The following is a 19,871-nucleotide window of genomic DNA, read 5'->3' as shown; positions in this document are numbered from 1 at the left end:
GATTCAGATTTATTCTTTGCAGATAAAAGTAGTTGACTCTTATTTGATATCAACTTATTAAATAAAGGGGCTGGGAAGATAGTATTACTGAAATAATGGCACACACTCCTGGGCGGCAGCTGTTAAAATAGCTAGTTTAAACTATAAAACACCCATTCTCTTTAGAAGAATAAGGCTTTATTTTTATGTGTTTTTCTCCCTAAAACTTGAAATAAATATATCTGTAACAGTGAGGAAAAATAGATCATATACTACTTTAGTTGAATTAAATGATTAAAAAAAAAATAGATTCCTCCTTTTTTCAAGCTTTGCTGACATCTCCCGCAGTAAATGTTTAGTCAACAAGTATGGAAAATGAAGTGCTACATTGAAGAAGAGGGATACCTGTTTAAAATGTGTCCTATCTTTTAGGAAATACAGTTGCTCTAATAGACTAGGAAGCTTTAGCTGCTAGGTTGTTTCCAATGAAGCGGATGGCGCTGCAGATTGTCATGTTAAGTAAATAAACCAAATTTGAAATGACAAATATCAGGGAGCTGGAGAGATGGCTCAGTGGTTAAGAGCACTGATCTTCAAGAAGTCCTGAGTTCAATTTCCAGCACCCACATGGTGGCTGACAACCATCTGTAATAGGATTTGATGCCCTCTTCTGGCATGTAGAGGTACATGCAGATAGGGCACTCATACACAAAATAAATCTTTAAAAAATGGCAGTTGTCACATATTCTCTCATATATAGAAGCTAGACTAAAAAGAAAAGAGAGTGAAAAGGAGATAATTTGGAAGAGGAAAGGAACTCTTGGGGTCAGAGAAGGTAATAGAGGTAAGTAGAGGTACATGTTTTAGTCAATGTTCAGTTGCTGTGAAGAGAGACCATGACTGTGGCAACTCTTACAAATGAAAGTATTTAATTGGGGCTGGCTTACATTTTCAGAGGTTTAGTCCATATTGTCATGGCAGGAAACATGGACGTATGCAGGCAGACATGGTGCTGGAGAAGGAGCTGAGAGTTCTACATCCAGATCGGCAGGCAGCAAGAATAGAGAGACTAGGCCTAGATTGGGCATTTGAAAGCACAGAGCACACCCCCAGTAGCCCAAGTCCTCCAAGAAGGACACATCTCCTAGTAGTGCCACTCCATGGTGACCAAAGCATTCAAATCTATGAGCCTATAGGGGCCATTCTTACTCAAATATCACAGTACTTTATATACATGTATGGAGTGTGATGAAAGCTGTTAGAAAGGTCACTAAGTTCAAACTTAGAGTTTGGAAAATGTCTGTCTGTATTCCTTGTGCTTCTTGGAGACTATTCTAGGTTGTTCTCTTGCTTATTATAGTATAATATGAAATGGTGACCATGTTAATATGACTGGAAGGAAAGAAATAGAAACACAAATAAAAATCAACATTTCTACAAATAAGCTTCATGATACAATGTTGGCTGTATGACATAGTCTGGGACTTGGGATTTCTGTTCCTTCCAGAGTGTCTCTTATCTGTTTGTATGAAGAGATTCCCAATCTCCCAGTAAAATTAAGGCTTCTTTCCTGCGTGAATAGTGAGGTTTCTTCGTATATATATTTAGCTCATTTATTTATTTAAATTGTTTATGTGTCTGAGTGTTTTGCCTACATGCATGTCTGTGAGCTACATGCATGCAATACTTGAGGAGGCTGGAAGTGGATGATGGATGCCCTGCCACTGGAGTTACAGAGCGTTGTGATCAGCCCTGTGGGTGCTGAGAATCAAGCCCAGGTCTTCTGTACAAGTAGCCAATGCTCTTAACCACTGAACCATCTCTCCAGCCCTGTTTCTTGTTTTAAAGTTAAAAGTTTTTGTGTAGTATATAGTCTACTTTTGTCCATTGTTTAGACTCTTATATGATAAATATAATCTTTTAATTGTGAATTTTTGGTAAATTATGTAATATTCCCAATTCTTAAAAAATGAGTTGAAAAATTCTACTTTTCACTGTAACAAGAATCTTTGAGTTTAGAGAGGAAACAATGTCAATTGTTGGTGAATATCAGAAATGAGGAACTTCTTGTTTTTATTTTCTTTATTTGTTTTGAATTTTCTTCAGTGGGAGCTAGACTAGTTTAAATATTTCTTTCTCACCTAGTTTCTCATAGGAACCTGTTAATTATATTGGTTTAAAGAAGCATAGACAGGATGCACATGCCCTTTTCTATCTTGTAAAATGTACCAAACTAATTTTGGAGTAAAAAAAAGTAGTTTTCTTTTGTAGTGATTTCATCAGGACTAAATAATAGTAGCTGAGTGTTGATTTGTGATATTCAGTTTCCAGAAAACTATTATGCCATTAGGATTATATAGAATTATCTGCTATTAAATGATGTTTAAGACAATAATGGAATTTTTACATTTGGTCACACACACATGATTTGTTTTATTAAAAGCCCCTGTATTATACCGAGAAATCAGCCTGAATTATAAAACTGTCATAATTATAAAATTTCTTAAGCTAGTATGATGGCTGTCTATCTTAATAGGCTGCCCTATTGCTGTGATAAATCACTATGGCAAAGGAAGGGTTCACGGGGACTTCTGGTTCTGGAGATAAAGGGTCCATCATGGCAGCGAGCCATGACAGCTAGAGCAGTAAGCTGGGTGTTCACGTCTTAAATCACATGCAGGAAACAGAGTGAATGCAGAATGGCAGGAGGACTTTAAACCCTAAAAGTCCAAAGACTCCTAGTGCCATATGTTCTTCAACAAGACCACACCTCTCCAAACAATGCCACCAACTGGGACCACTGCTCAAACATCTGAGCCCATGGGGACACAGTTATCCAGACCACCACAGGAGCATAGGCTGGTAGTCTCAGTACTTAGAGGTATAGGTCTCAGGATCAGGACTTTGAGACCAGCTTAAGCTATATGAGTCACTGTCTTTAAAATTTTAATTCATTAACAAACAGATAAACATGGTTATTTACTTTTATTTATTTGGGAGGTTGCATTTTAAAATTTTTTACATATATATTTATATTATTACACATATATACAATAAACTACCTACAGCAAGAAGAATCATGAAATAATAAGGAATTATATAAATGTTACATTCATAGTGTTTTGGCTATTTGTATTTGGCAGCCTTGAAGAAAACATCTTTCCTGTATTGATGCATCTAAAATTCTGAATGTAAATATCTATCATATCTTGTCATTATCAACCTAAAACATCTATCTAGACCTAAAAACATCCTAATCCCTAAACAACCAAGCTTAATTGTAAAACTGAACTAGCTGATCTTCAACCTCATCAGAGACTTGAGAAGAAATAAAATTAATTACCTGAATGCAGGTTAGCAGCTTTCCAAATGAGAAGATGACAGAGACAATTTGCTGCCTGAACAGTCACCAAAGCTCTCTGTAACATTGAAGTATCATCTTCAGCCTTCTTGCCCAATATATCTGACAGACATTGTGAGGCAGGAACTATTGAGGACTTGCTTACTCTGTCTTGGCAGAGTTTGCCTGTCGACTCTGCCTGCGTCCAAGCTTGCCCTATTTAGGCAGAATTCTGTGTTAGAAATGAGAACATTTTGCCCAGTTGCTTGTTTGCCACATTTGAAGTCATCTCCATAAGGAGGTTCTTTGATGCTCATCATTCCTCTTTGAGGTAGGCTGGGTGCTGCTAGGAGTTAACCTGACACTTGTCAATGAATCTTTAAAATAATAAAAAAATTAAATGCCATATTCTGTATGTCTCTGAGATTTTTGAAGAACTTATCTAGTTTGCCTTATCTTTCTGTAGACTCGTAGCTATCTGTTACACCTGACATTGTTCTAGCACCAAGTGCTTCAGTTGCTGTTCCTCATCAAAACGCGTTCTTGAAAACAGATTATACCATTATTTAATCATTAAGAGTTTTCTTGATGCTGCCTTATTTTTTTAAGACCTATTCTGTATTCCAGGATGACCTTGAACTTGGGCCAACCCTACCAGCCTTGCCAGTGTGGGTGTAACTAAGGAAATTGGGGTTTCCTTTAAGGTTCTTGGCCTGATTTGTTAATTATGGAATTTAAATTCAGAAGGAAGCTCAAGAACAGTTTTATTAAAGTTTGGAAGAAAAACTACAGGCTAGGAAGCCATAAATCTAGGCGGCAGCTTGGAGGAGGGACATGGAAAAGAGGAAGGAAGTCTTGCCAACGTTTTTTGACTTAGGGTCTAAGCTGGGCATTGTCTTCAGCAGTGGTGATCAGCAAGCAGCTGCATGGTGGAACAGTGGGCACTTCAGAGACAGATTAAGAAATCACAGTGTCAAATAAAGCATGCTGAGGCTTTGGGGAGGTGTGTGAAAAAAGAGATAAAGAAATGAGAAAGAAAACGTACACTTTCCAAGTTAAGACTCAGAAAAGCATGCAGACTTTGCAGCACTGCATGATAGAAGCCCTGTAAACAGCTACCTTGGCAGAGTGGCCTCTGTGGAGGAAAAATGAGTTGTCGCATTAAGGGGATAATTATTCTGCCCATCCTGTAACACAGCTTCAGGTAAGTCAGCTGACTGATAGGCCCAGATGGATTAACTTTCAAAGGGGGTTACAATAGTAAGTAATGATCTAAGCTTGGCAACAGATTGGAAATTCATGTCTCCATGCAGGTCAGAAGCTGAACTCTGATTTTATTCTTTTGGCCAGGAAGAAGTAGCTTTTCCTTAATGGGCTTCAGTAAAGCCTTTACATCTCTAGTTTTCAATATTGCATTTTAACTTTCAGGTATGACCAGGGAAGCAGGAGATGGGCTCCAAAGCTGACCAGGGCAACAGTGCGTCCTCAGTGGCTTCCAGGCTAGTAATCCTTGTAACACTGGGCTTACTAGCATGAGCTTCCACACGTGACTTCCTTAGGGACCTCATATATGAGCAGTTTAAGTAAGCACATACCTTTAATAAAAGTTTAGTAAGTTCCAATGTAAATGTCACACCAAATTGTGATCTAGAGCTACTAGTAATTGAGAGACATATTAATTTGCTCAGTCATTGGCTTTTCAGTTATCTATAAACATATACATATGATGTGTAGTTTTTATATGTAATAAAATGTACTAATTTAAAGAACATACTTTTAAATTCAACAAATATCTCTAGGCATACAGTCACTATAACCAACCAAATACAGTGTTTTCTCATGACGTCACAGCAAATCTCTAGTACTCAGAGTCATCTTTTGTGCATCCTTAGTCACAGGTAGACACCAGCCTTTTTCCCTTGCTGTGAATATGTGTTTCTTCAACTGCAGCTGAGCCTTAACATCATACATATTTTGGAAAGTTGGACTTCTGTGAGGAGCCAGTATGTTGACATGTGGCAATCCTGGGCTCTTATGCTCATTGGATGGATGTCAGTGGGCCTTCCTTCTGCTTCCTCAGGTGGGACAGCTGGAATGCCTACTGCCAAGGCCCCCTTGGGACCAAAACTGCAGCCACTTGAGAACCACTGCTTCCTATGAGATTGTTTTTTTGGTGCTAGCATTTCACAGAAATAGTAAAGTATAGGATGTGTCCTCTGTACTTTCCGTTTGCTCATTACAATGACACAAGATTTATAGAGGCTCTTTGGTTTCTTTGTATAGAGTGGGAGGTCAGTATTTAATAAGAAGCTAAGCTCTGTTTAAACATTTAGTTTTATGTATCTCTAAATCTCTAAAAGTAATCACATTTAACACTTTATCTCAGCCTTTTGTGAGTCTTTGTCATTAATTGATTTATTTACTAGTTACAAGCCACAGTGTTCTGTTTTCTTCATATTACTTGGATATTGCACACTTTTACTTTTGTGATGATTGCAGGTTTGTTTTTAATTTTAAAAATAATAATGGATACTTTTTAGCAGGGAGTTACTTGTGTGTCTGTCAGCTTGATTTTGCAACACAATTATTTTTTGTGGGGGCTAGATGTGGTGGCACACACCTATAATTCCGGGACTTCAGAGTCTGAGGCAGGAACATTCTGAGTGCAAGTGTGTGCCACATTAGGGGTCATTAAAAGCTTTCTTTGGTAACTCAAATATTCTTATTATTTGTTAGTATTGCATACAAATACAATTCTGGATGTGATGACCGTGGAGTGGTGGATGGTGTGTGCCAGCCACTGAAGACTAATTAAAGCTGTAACCTAGGTCATGGAGCTTCTGCTCCTCATGGAGTGTGTTGTCTCTGCGTGTTTTCTGTGTGCATACGTACGGGAATGCAGTAGTTTGTCCTTACCTGTAGGATTACCTCCTATGGCCAGTTACCCACTACCAACCAAAATCAGAAAATCTTAAGTAGAAAATATCAAAGCTAAATAATAATTTGTAAATTGCTCATTTTTGGAGGTTATCTGATGAGGGCCCCTGCTACCAGCTCACTTGTCCTGTCCTGCAAATGAAACTTTCCCTGTCTAGCTATGTGCATGCTCTCTGTCCATTAGCTATTTGTGTGTCCATTCTGATAATTGTCAATTGTGGTATATGAGGACTTGTATTAAAACGCTTAATACTTAATGATCCCAATGTATAGAGTGGAATGCTGTCATTTTCTCGTATGGAATTATCATTGCTCTGTTTTGTCATTAGTGGTTATTCTTGGCCCCTTTGGCATCAGTACAGATGTTTCGCTCTATCCAGTTTGTAATATTCTAACCTGCTGTTTTTCTTACTAGACAGTGACATTGGAACGCTGTTATCATGCTTCAAAATGTCTGATAAACAAACAGAGTGGATAGAAAACTGCCGAAGACAGTTTTGTGAAACAATGAAGTCCAAGCCGGATGCCATCAGTGGAGGCGGTGAGTGTGGCATTTTCTACTGGGCATCTTCCTGCATAAAATAATTTTAACAGAAGCTATGGCTCCTCAATATTTCTGCATGTGCATGCAGGAAATGTAATGCTAGTTGGAAAAGTTCATTGCTCCACTAAAGACCTGAAGTTCTGAGAGAACCAAAGTCCAGAGAACTCTTATGCCTTTTAACAGACTTCACGCATGGCAAGCAGCCCCGAGGTTCCCCTGCCTTTCCTTGGGTACAGTTGGCCTGGTTTCTACAGTCCTCACCTTCATATACCACACTGCTGTATCTCTGTAGAAGTCTTACCAGTTCACCAATGACATAGGATCTTAAAACACTGCCAGGCTTCCAGAAACCTAACTGAATGATTCTCAGGGAAGCTCTGTCTTAAGGGAGCATCGCTAGTTTCAAACGTAAAGAAAGTTTAACTTCAGTTCTTTACATGGGCTTTAGCGTCCTGAAGCAGTAACTTCAATCTGTTGCTGTTATAAGCTAGGTTTACTAAACATTGTCATTTACAAGTGACTTAATTTCATCGGCCATACTTAATTGTTTCATATTTGTTATAAAATTAAAAACAGGAACTTAAAAATAACATTTATATTTTGTTGGGAAATAGTATTTTTTTTAGAGAATAAAAATATATTTATGTGGCAACTAAACCACAAAATTATTCTCCAGAGTATGAGTATAAATGAGCAGTTAAAATTTGTTTAGTTTCCCTTCAGATTTATAAAGTATCTATTAAGATATAGATGTGTATATGTGTATGTATATATACATATATATACTCATGATTGTATGATAGAGAATATTTAAAACAGGCTTCCTCTGTGGGTTTTGCAGATGCCAAAAAATACGTAGCAAATTAGGAGAGTAGTAGTTTGGAATAGTTCAGTTTAATACATCAGAAAATGTAGTTCTGGCCTTTGGGGAGGTGGCACATGCCTTTAATCCCAGCACTTGGGAGGCAGAGGCAGGCAGGATCTCTGAGTTCCAAGCCAGGCTAGTCTACACAGAGAGTTCCAGGACAGACAGGGCTACACAGAGAAACCCTGTTTCCAAACAAAATAACAAAACTACAAAAGACAGTTTGGAGTGTTTCTCTCTCAAAGGGAAACAGAAGAGAAGTGTCACATGTCCAGCCATTATCCTCTGAAATGGTACAGGTAAACTGAAGAAATAAGGGTTTTCGTTGGCATCTGGGGACATGTCCTCTCTCAGTTATGCACTGCTTTCTGATGCTGTGTCCACCATCTTACTGTGAGCCACTGTCAGCCATGGATCCATTCTTCTCTGCCTGATGTTTACTCACTTGCACAACTCATACTGCATAACAACTTCATGATATAATCTATATTTTATCAACAATGAAACTGAAAATCATAATTTTAGTAATAGCTTAGTTCTCTATACGCGAAGAGGCAGGAGGTGAGTTCGGGCAATCTAATGTCACTTTTCTATATCACCTTTTTATACCTACCCTTTTGTCCATTAGAGACAATAATTACCAGATAGACATAGACAACCAAAGGCTTCCTAATAAATTACATTGTTGTACCTATTATCTCATGGCACACTTGTTGCCAGTCTTGCAACCATCAGATCGGCTTGTGTTGTGAACACCTGACTATGGATGGCACCGCAATGAAAATAGAGGGACACACAGACATAACCAGGACCTTCAGTGTGTTCATTACTATGGCACAGGGGAGGGGTTAGCTAATCTTGGTATGAAAGTCCCTGAAGGTGAGCATCGTTACGCTATAAACACTCAGGTAGAGATGGCTGCAGTTGCCAGTGTTTTTACAGGATGGTGACTTGTTCATAAACACTTATACTGCTTCCCCTACAGAAAGTCTTAGCACCCATATGAATAATAGCTTTGCAAATTTCCCATAGACTGGAGACCTTGGTATCCTCCACATGGCTGTGTCTGTGTCAATAATACATATTCATGCAGGACTTCCCTCACTTAGATTTTCTTCCAGTCTCTACATGCAGTATCTATAATCTCACGTGAACTAACTTTGAAGGCAAACTCATTGCAAAAACCGGCATACTGCCTCTGTGGCTATATGCACACACACACACACACACACACACACACACACACACACACAGAGTCTACCTCTGCACTCTTGGATAAATTACCTTTTGTGAATTAACCTACTCTGAGTTTTTGTTTAAGACAATGCAATGCTTCATAATATATAATAAATTGAATAATAAATAATGAATAGTAAATAATATAACAAACCCATTTGTTAACATTTTCATAAGAGAATGAGTTAGTTTTAAATTTCCTTATGATTATAAATGTCAAACTGATAAAAGAGGAAACAAAAGGAAATGTTGTTACAATTTGAGACTAGCTTTTTGACTGTGTTGTTGCTGCAGGGGGCACATACTACCCTTTTTTGGTAATACCAAAAGAAGAGAGAAGAACCCATGTTAAGTAGTATTCATGAATTTAATTTAACTTGACCATCTTAACGGTGATTAATGGAGAAAATGTCCCAATGTATTGGATGTGGCTCCTTGTATTTGTGAGTTTCCTTCTAGACATAAAGCTTATGAGAGGAACGAGTGAGCCTGTGGGAACAGAAAGCACATGTTTCTGCACTCACAGCCTTGGGGTGAGGTGATGGGTTATAGGACCCAGATTCTTTCCTGACCCCACAGAAATGCTAATGTTTAAGACACAGAGAGAGGTCAAATTCTTACCCTCCTGGGCCCAAATTTTGAGTTGAATTTCCATCTTTCCAACCACAAACCAACTATCTTCCAGTCTGTTTTTTATTTGTTTCTTTCTTTGTTTTAACATCTTAATGAAGAAGTAGCTAGAACATGTCCTGTCCTCTATTTGTATTGACACTTCAGCACCAGAAGGGAGCACAGGGGCCACTCTACTCACTGATTGAATCTCAATTGTTGTATTGGGTTCTTGATTTTTTATTCATTGGGATACAGATCATTCTAGAATTCCCTTTGTTTTTTCTCATTTCATTGTCAGGAAAGTGTCAGTGAATCAGTTGACTTGTGTTCTTTTGGCTTTCCCACCCTAACTTCTGAGTATCTGTCTAGCATGAGCAATAACTTTCAGAATCAACCCCCACATGGTAAATTCTACCCAATATTTTAAGTCAGCTCTCCAGTAAAGCACCATTTCCCCATTATTCTCTAATCAGTATTCCCTATTAATCTTTATTATTGATCTCATAGACATTCAGTTTAATATCTGCCCTGTATATATTTCCTTCATTGATATTGATTGATGACTTAGTTCATGACTAAAATTCACATGTGTGATTACTATGGTTTAAGTTGGTGACTGAACAGCACAGTATATTTAATAGTCAGTGTTAGAGGTGGTTGTATTTGGTAGGTAACCACCATATACATACATACATACATACATACATACATACATACATACATGCATACATATCTCAATGGTAGAATACTTGTGCAGAATGTAGACTTCCCCGTGCTTAATTCTTAGCATTTCCCTGAAAACAATTTCCAAGAAGGTAAAAGAAGAAAAGCATATGGTAGGCTCATTTATCTGACAGAAATAACATTTAGCCTTTAATGAACTGACAAAGTAGAACCGTGAAAGGTAGGTCAGATTTCTTTTGTCCTTTTTTGGGGATCCACACAGCAAACACACACAGCAAACAAAATAACTCCAGAAACAGAAGTCAAGCTGTCTGCTTAGGATCTGTAGAGGTAAACTTTCTGTTCTTTTGTTCTTTTCTATATTAAAAAAAAAACAAAAACAAAAAACAAAAAACCCTAAGTCTTTTGTTGTTGTTGTTGTTATTATTGTTGTTGCTGCTGCTGCTGCTGTTTTTGAGATAAGGTTTCTCTGTGTAGCCTTGGCTATCCTGGAACTGACTCTGTAGACCAGGCTGGCCTCAAACTCACGGAGATTCACTTGCCTATGCCTCCCGAGTGCTGGGATTAAGGCGTGCACCACCACTGCCCAGCCCGTGTTTTCTTTTGACTTCTATATTCTAGCCTGATTGATTGACAGTGACGACAGATGCAGGAAAATGGAATGTAACAATAAAACCCTACTTCCTCTAGCTACAGGTCCAGGGAAAGGGCAGCTTCCCAAAGGCAGAAGACTTTGAGAAAGGTAACTTCTTGTCCCATGGAGACAGCATGGGAAATGGTTCTGAGCCAGGCTCAGTACATATGTACTGAAAGATGTTCTGAGACAAGGAAAGCATCAGAGGAAATGATGAGTGGAAACTTATTCATTTGTAAAGAAAGGTGAGCTCAGAAGATCCGAGTTTACCCCACATTGAGACGTGCGAGGAAGCCCACATCAAATGCAATATTATTAAACCTTCAAAAGCAAGACAAGAAAAAGTCTTGAAAAAGAGAGAGTCAACACCTTTCATACTAGGGATAAGCCATATAGAGGGCAGCGGACCTCTCAGGACTGATAGAGGTCAGATGGAAGTAGACCGTTAGTCAACACACAAATGAAGAGAAACCAAGAAGGAAGGGCACCCTGCAGCATGGCTAAAGCACATTCTTATCCTTTTTGCTCTCCCTACAACTCAAGAATCTGTCATTGTACAAAACAGCAAATATTTTTAAATAGAAAGATGAAGATGAACAACCTGAAAACATTAAGTCATTAAAACTAGATAGAGTTGCATGGACTAAATTCTTAGAAAATGAGAATTCCAAGTTTGGGGAGTAAAGGCATGAGGAAAAAAAGAATACATTCTTGAATATGCAAGGGTGTGAGGAACAAAATATCTGCTCAGTGCCTGCAGGTTTAAAAGAGAGAAAATTGAACTGTTAGCATAGCTTTCGTATGCTGTGATTGGATCCAGCCATATAATCCAAGTGCCTGGGTAGTGAATCCAGCAGACACATTGAGTATTTGCAAGCAATGTGTTTCCTTGTTTTGGAACCAGTTGCTATGGTGATGGCATCTTAATTTGCTATAACCTTAGAAATATGCATTTATTTCTCACAGTTTTAAAAGCTGGGAAGACAGAGGTCAAGGCTTGGGCAGATTCCGTGTATGGTGTTGGCTTGTTATCTGCTTCAGAGATGGTTTGCTCTCTGCTTCCTCACAGCATGGAAAGGGGATGATGCGGCTCCTCAGACTCATTCACAGGAATAGAGCTCTCCTGACTTGCTCACTTCCCAAATGTGTCATCTCTCTTAAAATATATTTTATCTATATTTGTACAATATATATTGATTAAATCGACCTCCTATTCCCTGTCTGCTAACCCTTCCTATTCCCCACCACTACTTTTTCCTCCCAGTTTCTTATGTGGCTCTCTCGCTCCTTCCTTCTCCTCTCCCTCTGCCTTTCCTTCCTCTGAAGAAAACCAACTGTTATTCCCCCAGCTGTGGCCAGTTGTCCATAGTGGCCCTGGACTCAGGGCCAAAACAGACATGTTGGATATAATTATCTCATGTGGGCCTAGAGGAATGCTACCATTCTGGTAGGATGGGGTTAGGGTGGGGCAACACCAAGGGAGACTTGACGTCAGTACCTTTCTTTTCAGGTCCTGGCTTCAGTCTTCTCTACGGAAAACCTGTGTGTTCTTTGAGGCCTATAAATAGTAGACTCTTTTAACTATGTTCTTACCCCAGAGAACAGGCATAATTAAAGGTAGAAAGGCCATAATTTGAAAGCCTTTATAGAAATTTCAGACCTCTCATTTAAGATTAATATGCACTCTAGATGAAACAATATTCCATAGTTGCTTTCAAGGGAATATTATATAGTTATTTTGGTTTTACCATTAAGAGTTGCTTCCTGTGCCCTAAATTTTAAATTCTTACAGCAATAAGCTATGGCCTTTGATACTTTTTTGGTTTTAGGAATTTCCTTTTGACATTTTGAGTATGTTGCTTCCAAAAACAAACAAATGGGGAAAATGAGATTTTTAAACTTCCCCATTACAGCTGGAGGATTAGGAAGCAGAGCCCTCCGTTTCTCTTTGTTTCCACTATAGCAAGTAATACGGCTTGTACTTTTCTCTGGTCTCCTTCGGATCATTCTGTCTTGATCCAAGCCTTCCATGGGCAAGTAGCAAATCTAATAACTCTCATACCTTACAGGTATCAAATATCATGCTTTCTGGTGTGAGCCTCAAAGTAACATTCAGACTGACGTGTGAGCCTGTGTACAAAAACAGCAGCAAAACCCTGGATTTAAAGAAGACATGCTCTGTTTAAATAGAAAACTCACACCAGTAATTGTGTAGCAGTATGTTTTGATTTGTCCCATTATTTCTAACATAATACTTAAATACATAGCACATAGCAAATACAGTTGCACTCAATGAAGGTAATACATTATAATTAAAGATTTCAATGGACATATCCACTGAAAATGATGTTTCTGAGCAATAGTTGTTACTGTGTATCTTGCACTTTACATTATGAATGTGAACCATTAAATTAAAAATAATCATATGTGGACTTCATCACATTGTCCTTTCTAAAAAATCTACTTCAAAAGTACACACACACACACACACACACACACACACTCATACGCGCGCGTGTGCCGAAAGTTTTCTCCTGTGGATATTATGTGTGAACATATAAAAGAAAAATTTTTGAAATAGTTTTAGACATACAGTAGAGTTATGACTGTGTTTGTAAATATAGAACCAGCCTAAGCAATTGCAAACTTACATCTGTATACAGAGGTATTTCTCAAGCCATGACTATTGAGTTTCCATGTTCTTAAATACTTATTTTGCATTGAAATCATATAATGAATGGGGTTCAATGAATAAAAACACTTCATTTTCATCTCTAGCCGTCAAATGTTATAATATATAGCTTGCTCTCTGCATTTACTGAAAACCATACCATTCCTTTTTTATTATGTGTTTTTAACATTTTGAACACTAATTTTTCTTTGAGGAGTTATATGCTTAAAATATACTTGAATATAAAGCAGAATCCATTTAGTTAATAAGGGTTATGGTTAGGATTCCAAGTGTAAAAAGGGCACAATTTAGAAGTGTGACACAACATCACATGCTTCATCGTGAAGCAATCAGGTCCTCTACAGATACATTTCTTTAGAGGAAAGAAAACAAAATCCTCTGCATTGCATATTAATTATAATCCCCTGGAGCATCCATTTGTAGGATACATGCAAACACTGTGATATTATCACACAGGCCTAGAAAGGAGTCATTATGTCACATTAAGTCAGCTAGTACATGGTTTTTCTGATCTGGTTCCTTGAAAAGATACCATCAGCTGTAAAGTATAAAAGATATAATATGTCACAGCTTTGAAAATGACATGAGCTGTAATTAATCTTGCTCTTAAGGTTCACCATTTTTTTCTGTATGCAAATTCGGAGATATGATAACCTAATGGATGCATTGGAAACAATTAACAAATTCTGAGGTAATTGTTAGGTAACCTAAAGATGATATTTCTTTTTTAGTTATATATTGAATAAGTTCACAGCTAAGTTATTAAAATTCAGTTGAATCAGAAATACTATGAATACTAATAAAAGCCTGAATATTGAGTTGAACTCCTTAGAACTGTGGAGTTCGGGTGACTTTTATGTGCTAGTCTGTGACTTAATGATGCGTTGTCACACATTGTGCTCCCTTGACTTTTAAAATTCTAATTGCTCTGTTTGTTACAGCTTTAGGTGAACTACTTGAAAAATTTGTCTTTCTTCTCACCGAAAACCCATCTGAGTGTTACTTCCCTTTAGTGGATTACACAGGTACCTTTTTAAAATTATTGTGATGTTTGGAAAAAAAACTGTTCAGTTTGTAAATAGGTGCCATTTCATAGTGCTGTGTCTGTAGAATATTGATATGAGCAAGGGTTCCCATCTGGAAAAATCTCACTTCACACCTATGTGTTCCAGATACAGTACCCATTGCACACTTCTGGGACTTCATCTGTTTCTGGTCTTGGTAGAACCTTTTTCTTAGCATCACATACTGTTCCGATTTTATTATATGTCTCTTCCTAGCCTCATCCATTCACAGCTGACTTACTTTGCTGGTCTACTTTCCATCACACTGTTACAAGACTGGAAACGTTATAACAAAAAGTTTATTTTGACTCATTTGCCCCAACACCAAAAGAAATGGAACTGGTGATGCTTCTTAGTTCTGGCTCCCTATGTGACATCATTTGGTCACCATCAATCAGGGTGTGTGTGTGCTCTTTCTCTCTTCTAATCCTCATAGCGTTCTGAGGATCCCACTTTGAAAATGGAGTAGTCACATTATTTCTTTTTTAAAAAATAGTTATTTTATATGTGTTTTGCCTACATGTATGAATGTATGGTGTGTGTGTGTGTGTGTGTGTGTGTGTGTATGTGTCTGTCTGTCTGTCTGTATGTATGTGTGTGTTGCTCATAAAGACTAGAATAAGGTACTAGGTCCCCTGGAATTGGAGCCAAAGTTGTTTGTAAGCAGTGTGGGTTCTGTTAACCAGCCCAGGTCCCCTGAAAGAAGAACAAGAGCTCTTAACCACTGAGCCATCTCTCCAGCCTCTCACTTTCCTTTAAAAAAAAATGATATGCTACTCCATTGAGACTTTTCCGCAATGCATTTTGATTATATTCACTCCTGACACATACCCCTATTGACTCCAATTTGTGTTTCCCAAATACTCTTGGCTGGGGGCCTGCTCTGCTGCAGTGACCCAGAGGAGTTCACATTCTTAAAGAAAACTGGCCCTCTGTTTCTCAACAGCTGTCAAATGTCAACAGCTCCTTAGCTGAAGGTAGTACTTTATGCCTCCCTCCTTCCCTTTCTCCCTTCCTTCCCTCCCTCCCCCCCTTCCCTCCCTCCCTCCTGCCCTCCCTCCCTCTATGATAGGACTTTGTCTGTCTTGGGCTTGTGCAGGTCTCCTACACGCTGTGCCAATCTGTGCGCTCATACCCGCAATCCCTGTGGTTTCTGGAAAGCACTGTTTTCTTGCAGTCATCCACTTGCTTCCTTAAGTTTTTGCTTCTTAAAGCTCTCATTAGAGATTAATTTTTGAGTTTTCTTTCAGATGAAATTAAATAGTAGCATTAACCTACAGCATATAAATTAATGCTTTTAAAAGTTGCATCTTCTAGTCAGAGGTTTTTTGGGTTTTGTTATTGTTTGTTTGTTGTCAGTTTCAATCTCACAATTTCAGTTGCCAAATGTGAGCTTTACCTGGATGCCTGGGTACCATGGTGGTCTTTAACTTCAAAGTGTCAGCAAGAACTCTTTTGCACCTACTGATATACACTGTCCCCCTGTGTTCTGGCTCGGTAGGCGGTACTTCTAGAGGGGAAGTGGGGACTCAGCACTGATATTTGCCTTCTATATTACTCCTGTGTTCTTCGTATATCTCAACTACATCTCAAATTTATTTCAATCTGTCTCCCATTATTCTTTATTCTAACTAAAGGTAGCATTGCCTCTTGCCTAGGGTATCAATGAGACTTTGCACATGTTTCATTTTACAGTCTGGTTGTTTAGCACATACAGTTTTTTCTTGTTATTTCTGGGATGGTGTTTTGTTTGAGACAGAGCTCCACAATGCAATGTAAGGCGGCCTTGTACTTGCTTTCCTCTTGTCTCAGCTTCCTTAGTACAGTCATAAGAGCTGACACCCAGCAAAACTGATACTTTTTACACACAATAAGAAGGATCCTTGCCATGCATATCTGGACCTATTAATTCCTCTACTCCTTGATAGGTACTAAGTAGAGTCTAAACTTCTTATGGTGCCCATAGCCTTACATCGTTCTGCTTCTTCTGTTTCCTCTAGTATCCTCCCTTCCTGTCCATGACTCAGTTTTCTTTTTACTGAATACCATTGTTAACACCACTGCGAGCTTTCTCCTGCCCCAGATAACTGCATATTCATTTTTTTTTTCAACAAACCTATGTGTCTCTTAGCACTTTTCTAGTCATTCGGTGTGAATGTTTGTGTGGTTTGCATTTTATAAGCTTAATATGGCTCCTACACTGGAAAGATTTAAGGAAGAAAGGAATCTAAAGCAGGGAGAGGCAGATGAAGAATTACAATGACTTGGACGACGGCTCGCGTAGTGGCAGTAGGGGAAAGCATTTGTATTCTGAGTGCACTGTGAATGTATGTCTGACAAGACCAAGTAATAAGTTGAATACGAGATGTGAGAGAAAGGGGGGCTTTCTTCCCTGCTCTGAGCTGCTGAGGATGGAATGACTACACAGTTCAACAAAGAAGATAATTCTCTCTTGTGCTCATAGAAGCCATGGTTGCCTGCACAAGATCAAGCCAGTTAACCCTGGAGCATGGAGTGGGAAGGTGCTCACGGGCTTCCCTTCCTCACTGAGGGGCCATGAGCACTTGATGGCTTCCAGGAAACGCAGATTCGGGTTTTTGTTTTTGTTTTGTTTTGTTTTATTAAGGGTGTGACTCCTGATAGTTCAGCCATACTCCATTGAATGGCTCCATACCCAAAAGTTAATGGATGGACAACTTAAATTGGAGTTGATGGGTATTGAATAGGAAACACACACACACACACACACACACACACACACACACACACACACACAGGAAGTTGGAGGATAAGGACATAAGGGTGGATTTCGGAGTAGTTGTGGGGAAGAGTTGGGGGCTGAATATGATAAAAATACATTGTATAAAATTTTCAAAGAAATAAAATACACTTTAAAATGAAGACTAGGGGAGGGGTCTGTTTTAGATAAGGGGAAGATCTGGTTACCTTTTCCTTTTATCCAGTGTTTTGGGTACTTGTTAGTATTCAAGCCTATAAGCTTGCTGTTCACTGGGTCTGGGAATCTGCATTTTAGAGGAAAGTTATGCTAGAGTGACTAATTATTAAGCCACCAGCGTGGTATTAAAACTAGTAACCCAGCTCATTGTCATTTTTTTTCTCATGCTCTGACTCAGTATCTGATTCTTCCTGATGTTTCCCCTCAGTGGGAGGCCTGGTGGGCACACAGAGGAAGGGGAAGCAGGCTATCTGGATGAGACCTGATAGCCTGTGATCATATGGTGGGGCAGGAGTTCCCCTTCTTTCAGAGGTCTAGAGGAGATGAATAGTGAGAAAGAGAGAGGGAGGGCAGGGATGGAAAGATAGAAACGAGGTGGGGGATAACAATTGGGATGTAATCTGAATAAATTATAATAAATAAATAAGCAAACTATCCAGCATAGTAAGCCTCTTTATTCTCATGAATTTAATTCCATAACAACTCCAGATAGACTGGTACTTATTGTTAGGATTAGAAGTAATTAGAATGAGATGCAACAGATCTGATATGTAGGATTAAAAATAATTAGAGTGAGACGCAACAGATCTGATATGGAGAGATTTATTGTAGAAGCGTGGGGAGACAAATGGGGGATGAGCTAGAGCCTGAGTGGGCCATGAGGTTAGAGAGACAGAGACAGAGACACAGTGGGAGAGAGCAAGAAAAGGAAAGGGGACGCCCCTTAAAGTGCAAGAGAGAGGTAAGAGAGGAGTGGAAGAGAGTGGGAGAGAGATGAAGTGCCAGGTTTGTCCTTTTTACTTTGGGCCCCAGCAGAGGTGGCAGGTGATGACAGATGTTAGGATTAAAATAAGATGCCAAGCAATGAATATGACAGACAGACAGACAGACCGAACAAGAGAGAGCAAGAGACAAGAGAGATGAGGTAGGTCTGCCCTTTTATATCCTGGGCAGGGGCATACACTTGGTAGTGGGCAGCCTGGAAGCAGGTATGCTAACAATGACATCAGAGGTTGCTAAGCAACCCAGAGGCAGGTTGCTTATATGCCAGCATCCCTCCATTTTCCTATAATTAAAAAAAAATGAGGACATTGGACTGATTTTCATGCAAAGTAAGTTAACATGTATAACATGTATAAATGTAGGTTCATTGGAAGCAGCTCTTGGCTCCATGAGAGAGAGGAGAGAGGGAGAGGGAGAGGGGGAGAAGTGGAGAGAAGGAGAGGGGGAAGGAAAGGGAGAGAAAAGCAAGAGAACAAAATGTCTGGATTATATGGTGAAGGGGATGGAAAAGCCCTTGCCCCAGAGAGTTCAGGATAGAGAGCAGGGTATGCCAGCAGATAGGGATTGAGGAGTGTGGGCAGAATATGGAGCTATATGTCCCAGGCCTAAACCAAACGCACAGGTGACTCTGCAATAATTATTTACATCTGGCAACATCTGATAACAAAGTGGGAAAAAGGTAAAAGAAGCTGTAAGAGAATGAAAAGAGATCTGTAAAAATGAAGGCAGGTGAAGGGAACTGATAGCCACTGAATGGCCTTATGGCTTAGCTATGTGCTGCGCTTCTTCATCCATTGTGCCATATAGCCCTCCAACACCTCTCTGAAGAGGAACCGCTCTTAAAACAAGGAAACTGAGATGTAAGGGACAGAACTCACGAACTGGGAAGATTCTGAAGAAATGCATTTGAGAAGGAAATTATAATTTTATGAGTAAACCTTAAAATTGACCTGAGAACATGACAGGTTTTTTTTCAGTGACATCTGTTGCAGGGGCGAGAAGACGATTCTAAGGATGCAGATCCCTGTGCCTAGAGTGGACAGATCTTTAGGCTGACATGTAGCGATCCCCAGTGTCAGCCAATCTTCATGGCCATTGTTCAACTGGGTCACATTTTCCACAGACAATATGAAAATAAGATTATGTTTCTAGTGTTATCAAAATACTTAAGACTGATTACTTAATATGCCTGCATTTCCTCTCATCATTTCTGAATAGTGCTGAGTGAGATCCCAGATGTTGGATTCACCAAATGTGTTCTGTATTCAGATGCAACCTGAATGCAAATTTAAGCTATTTAAAGGGTTGTGATGCACAGCTATCTACCAGAGCCTTGTAGTCAAACCAAAACTAAGTGGCGTCCTGCTGACTGATGGTTGGAAGTCTAGTGCTGTGATGCAGGGCTCTAGTGCTGTCTTCTCTCAGTTGCATTAAGGGTCCTCATCCCCATGTGTTTTCTAGATGATAGAACAATGGCCGCTCTTGTGAGAATGCCTTCTAATTACTGCAAGCTGGCACCACCCATCCTTTAATATAAAAGATGCT

General features: G+C 39.1%; 1 protein-coding gene across 1 annotated transcript in view; it reads left to right on the top strand.

Moving 5' to 3' along the window:
- Tbc1d32 (TBC1 domain family member 32) overlaps nt 1–19,871 on the top strand; it is a 196,755-nt gene that overhangs the window by 141,458 nt on the left and 35,426 nt on the right. The window contains exons 26-27 of the mRNA XM_051164597.1: nt 6,672–6,797; nt 14,465–14,548. Coding sequence (XP_051020554.1) covers nt 6,672–6,797; nt 14,465–14,548 — 210 coding nt within the window. The remainder of the gene's footprint in view (nt 1–6,671; nt 6,798–14,464; nt 14,549–19,871) is intronic.

The sequence above is a fragment of the Acomys russatus genome, chromosome 21 (assembly GCF_903995435.1).
Source record: "Acomys russatus chromosome 21, mAcoRus1.1, whole genome shotgun sequence".
In the NCBI taxonomy this organism is placed as follows: domain Eukaryota; kingdom Metazoa; phylum Chordata; class Mammalia; order Rodentia; family Muridae; genus Acomys; species Acomys russatus.
The sequence above is the reverse complement of the archived record's forward strand: the minus strand, read 5'-3'. Positions and strand labels throughout refer to the sequence as shown.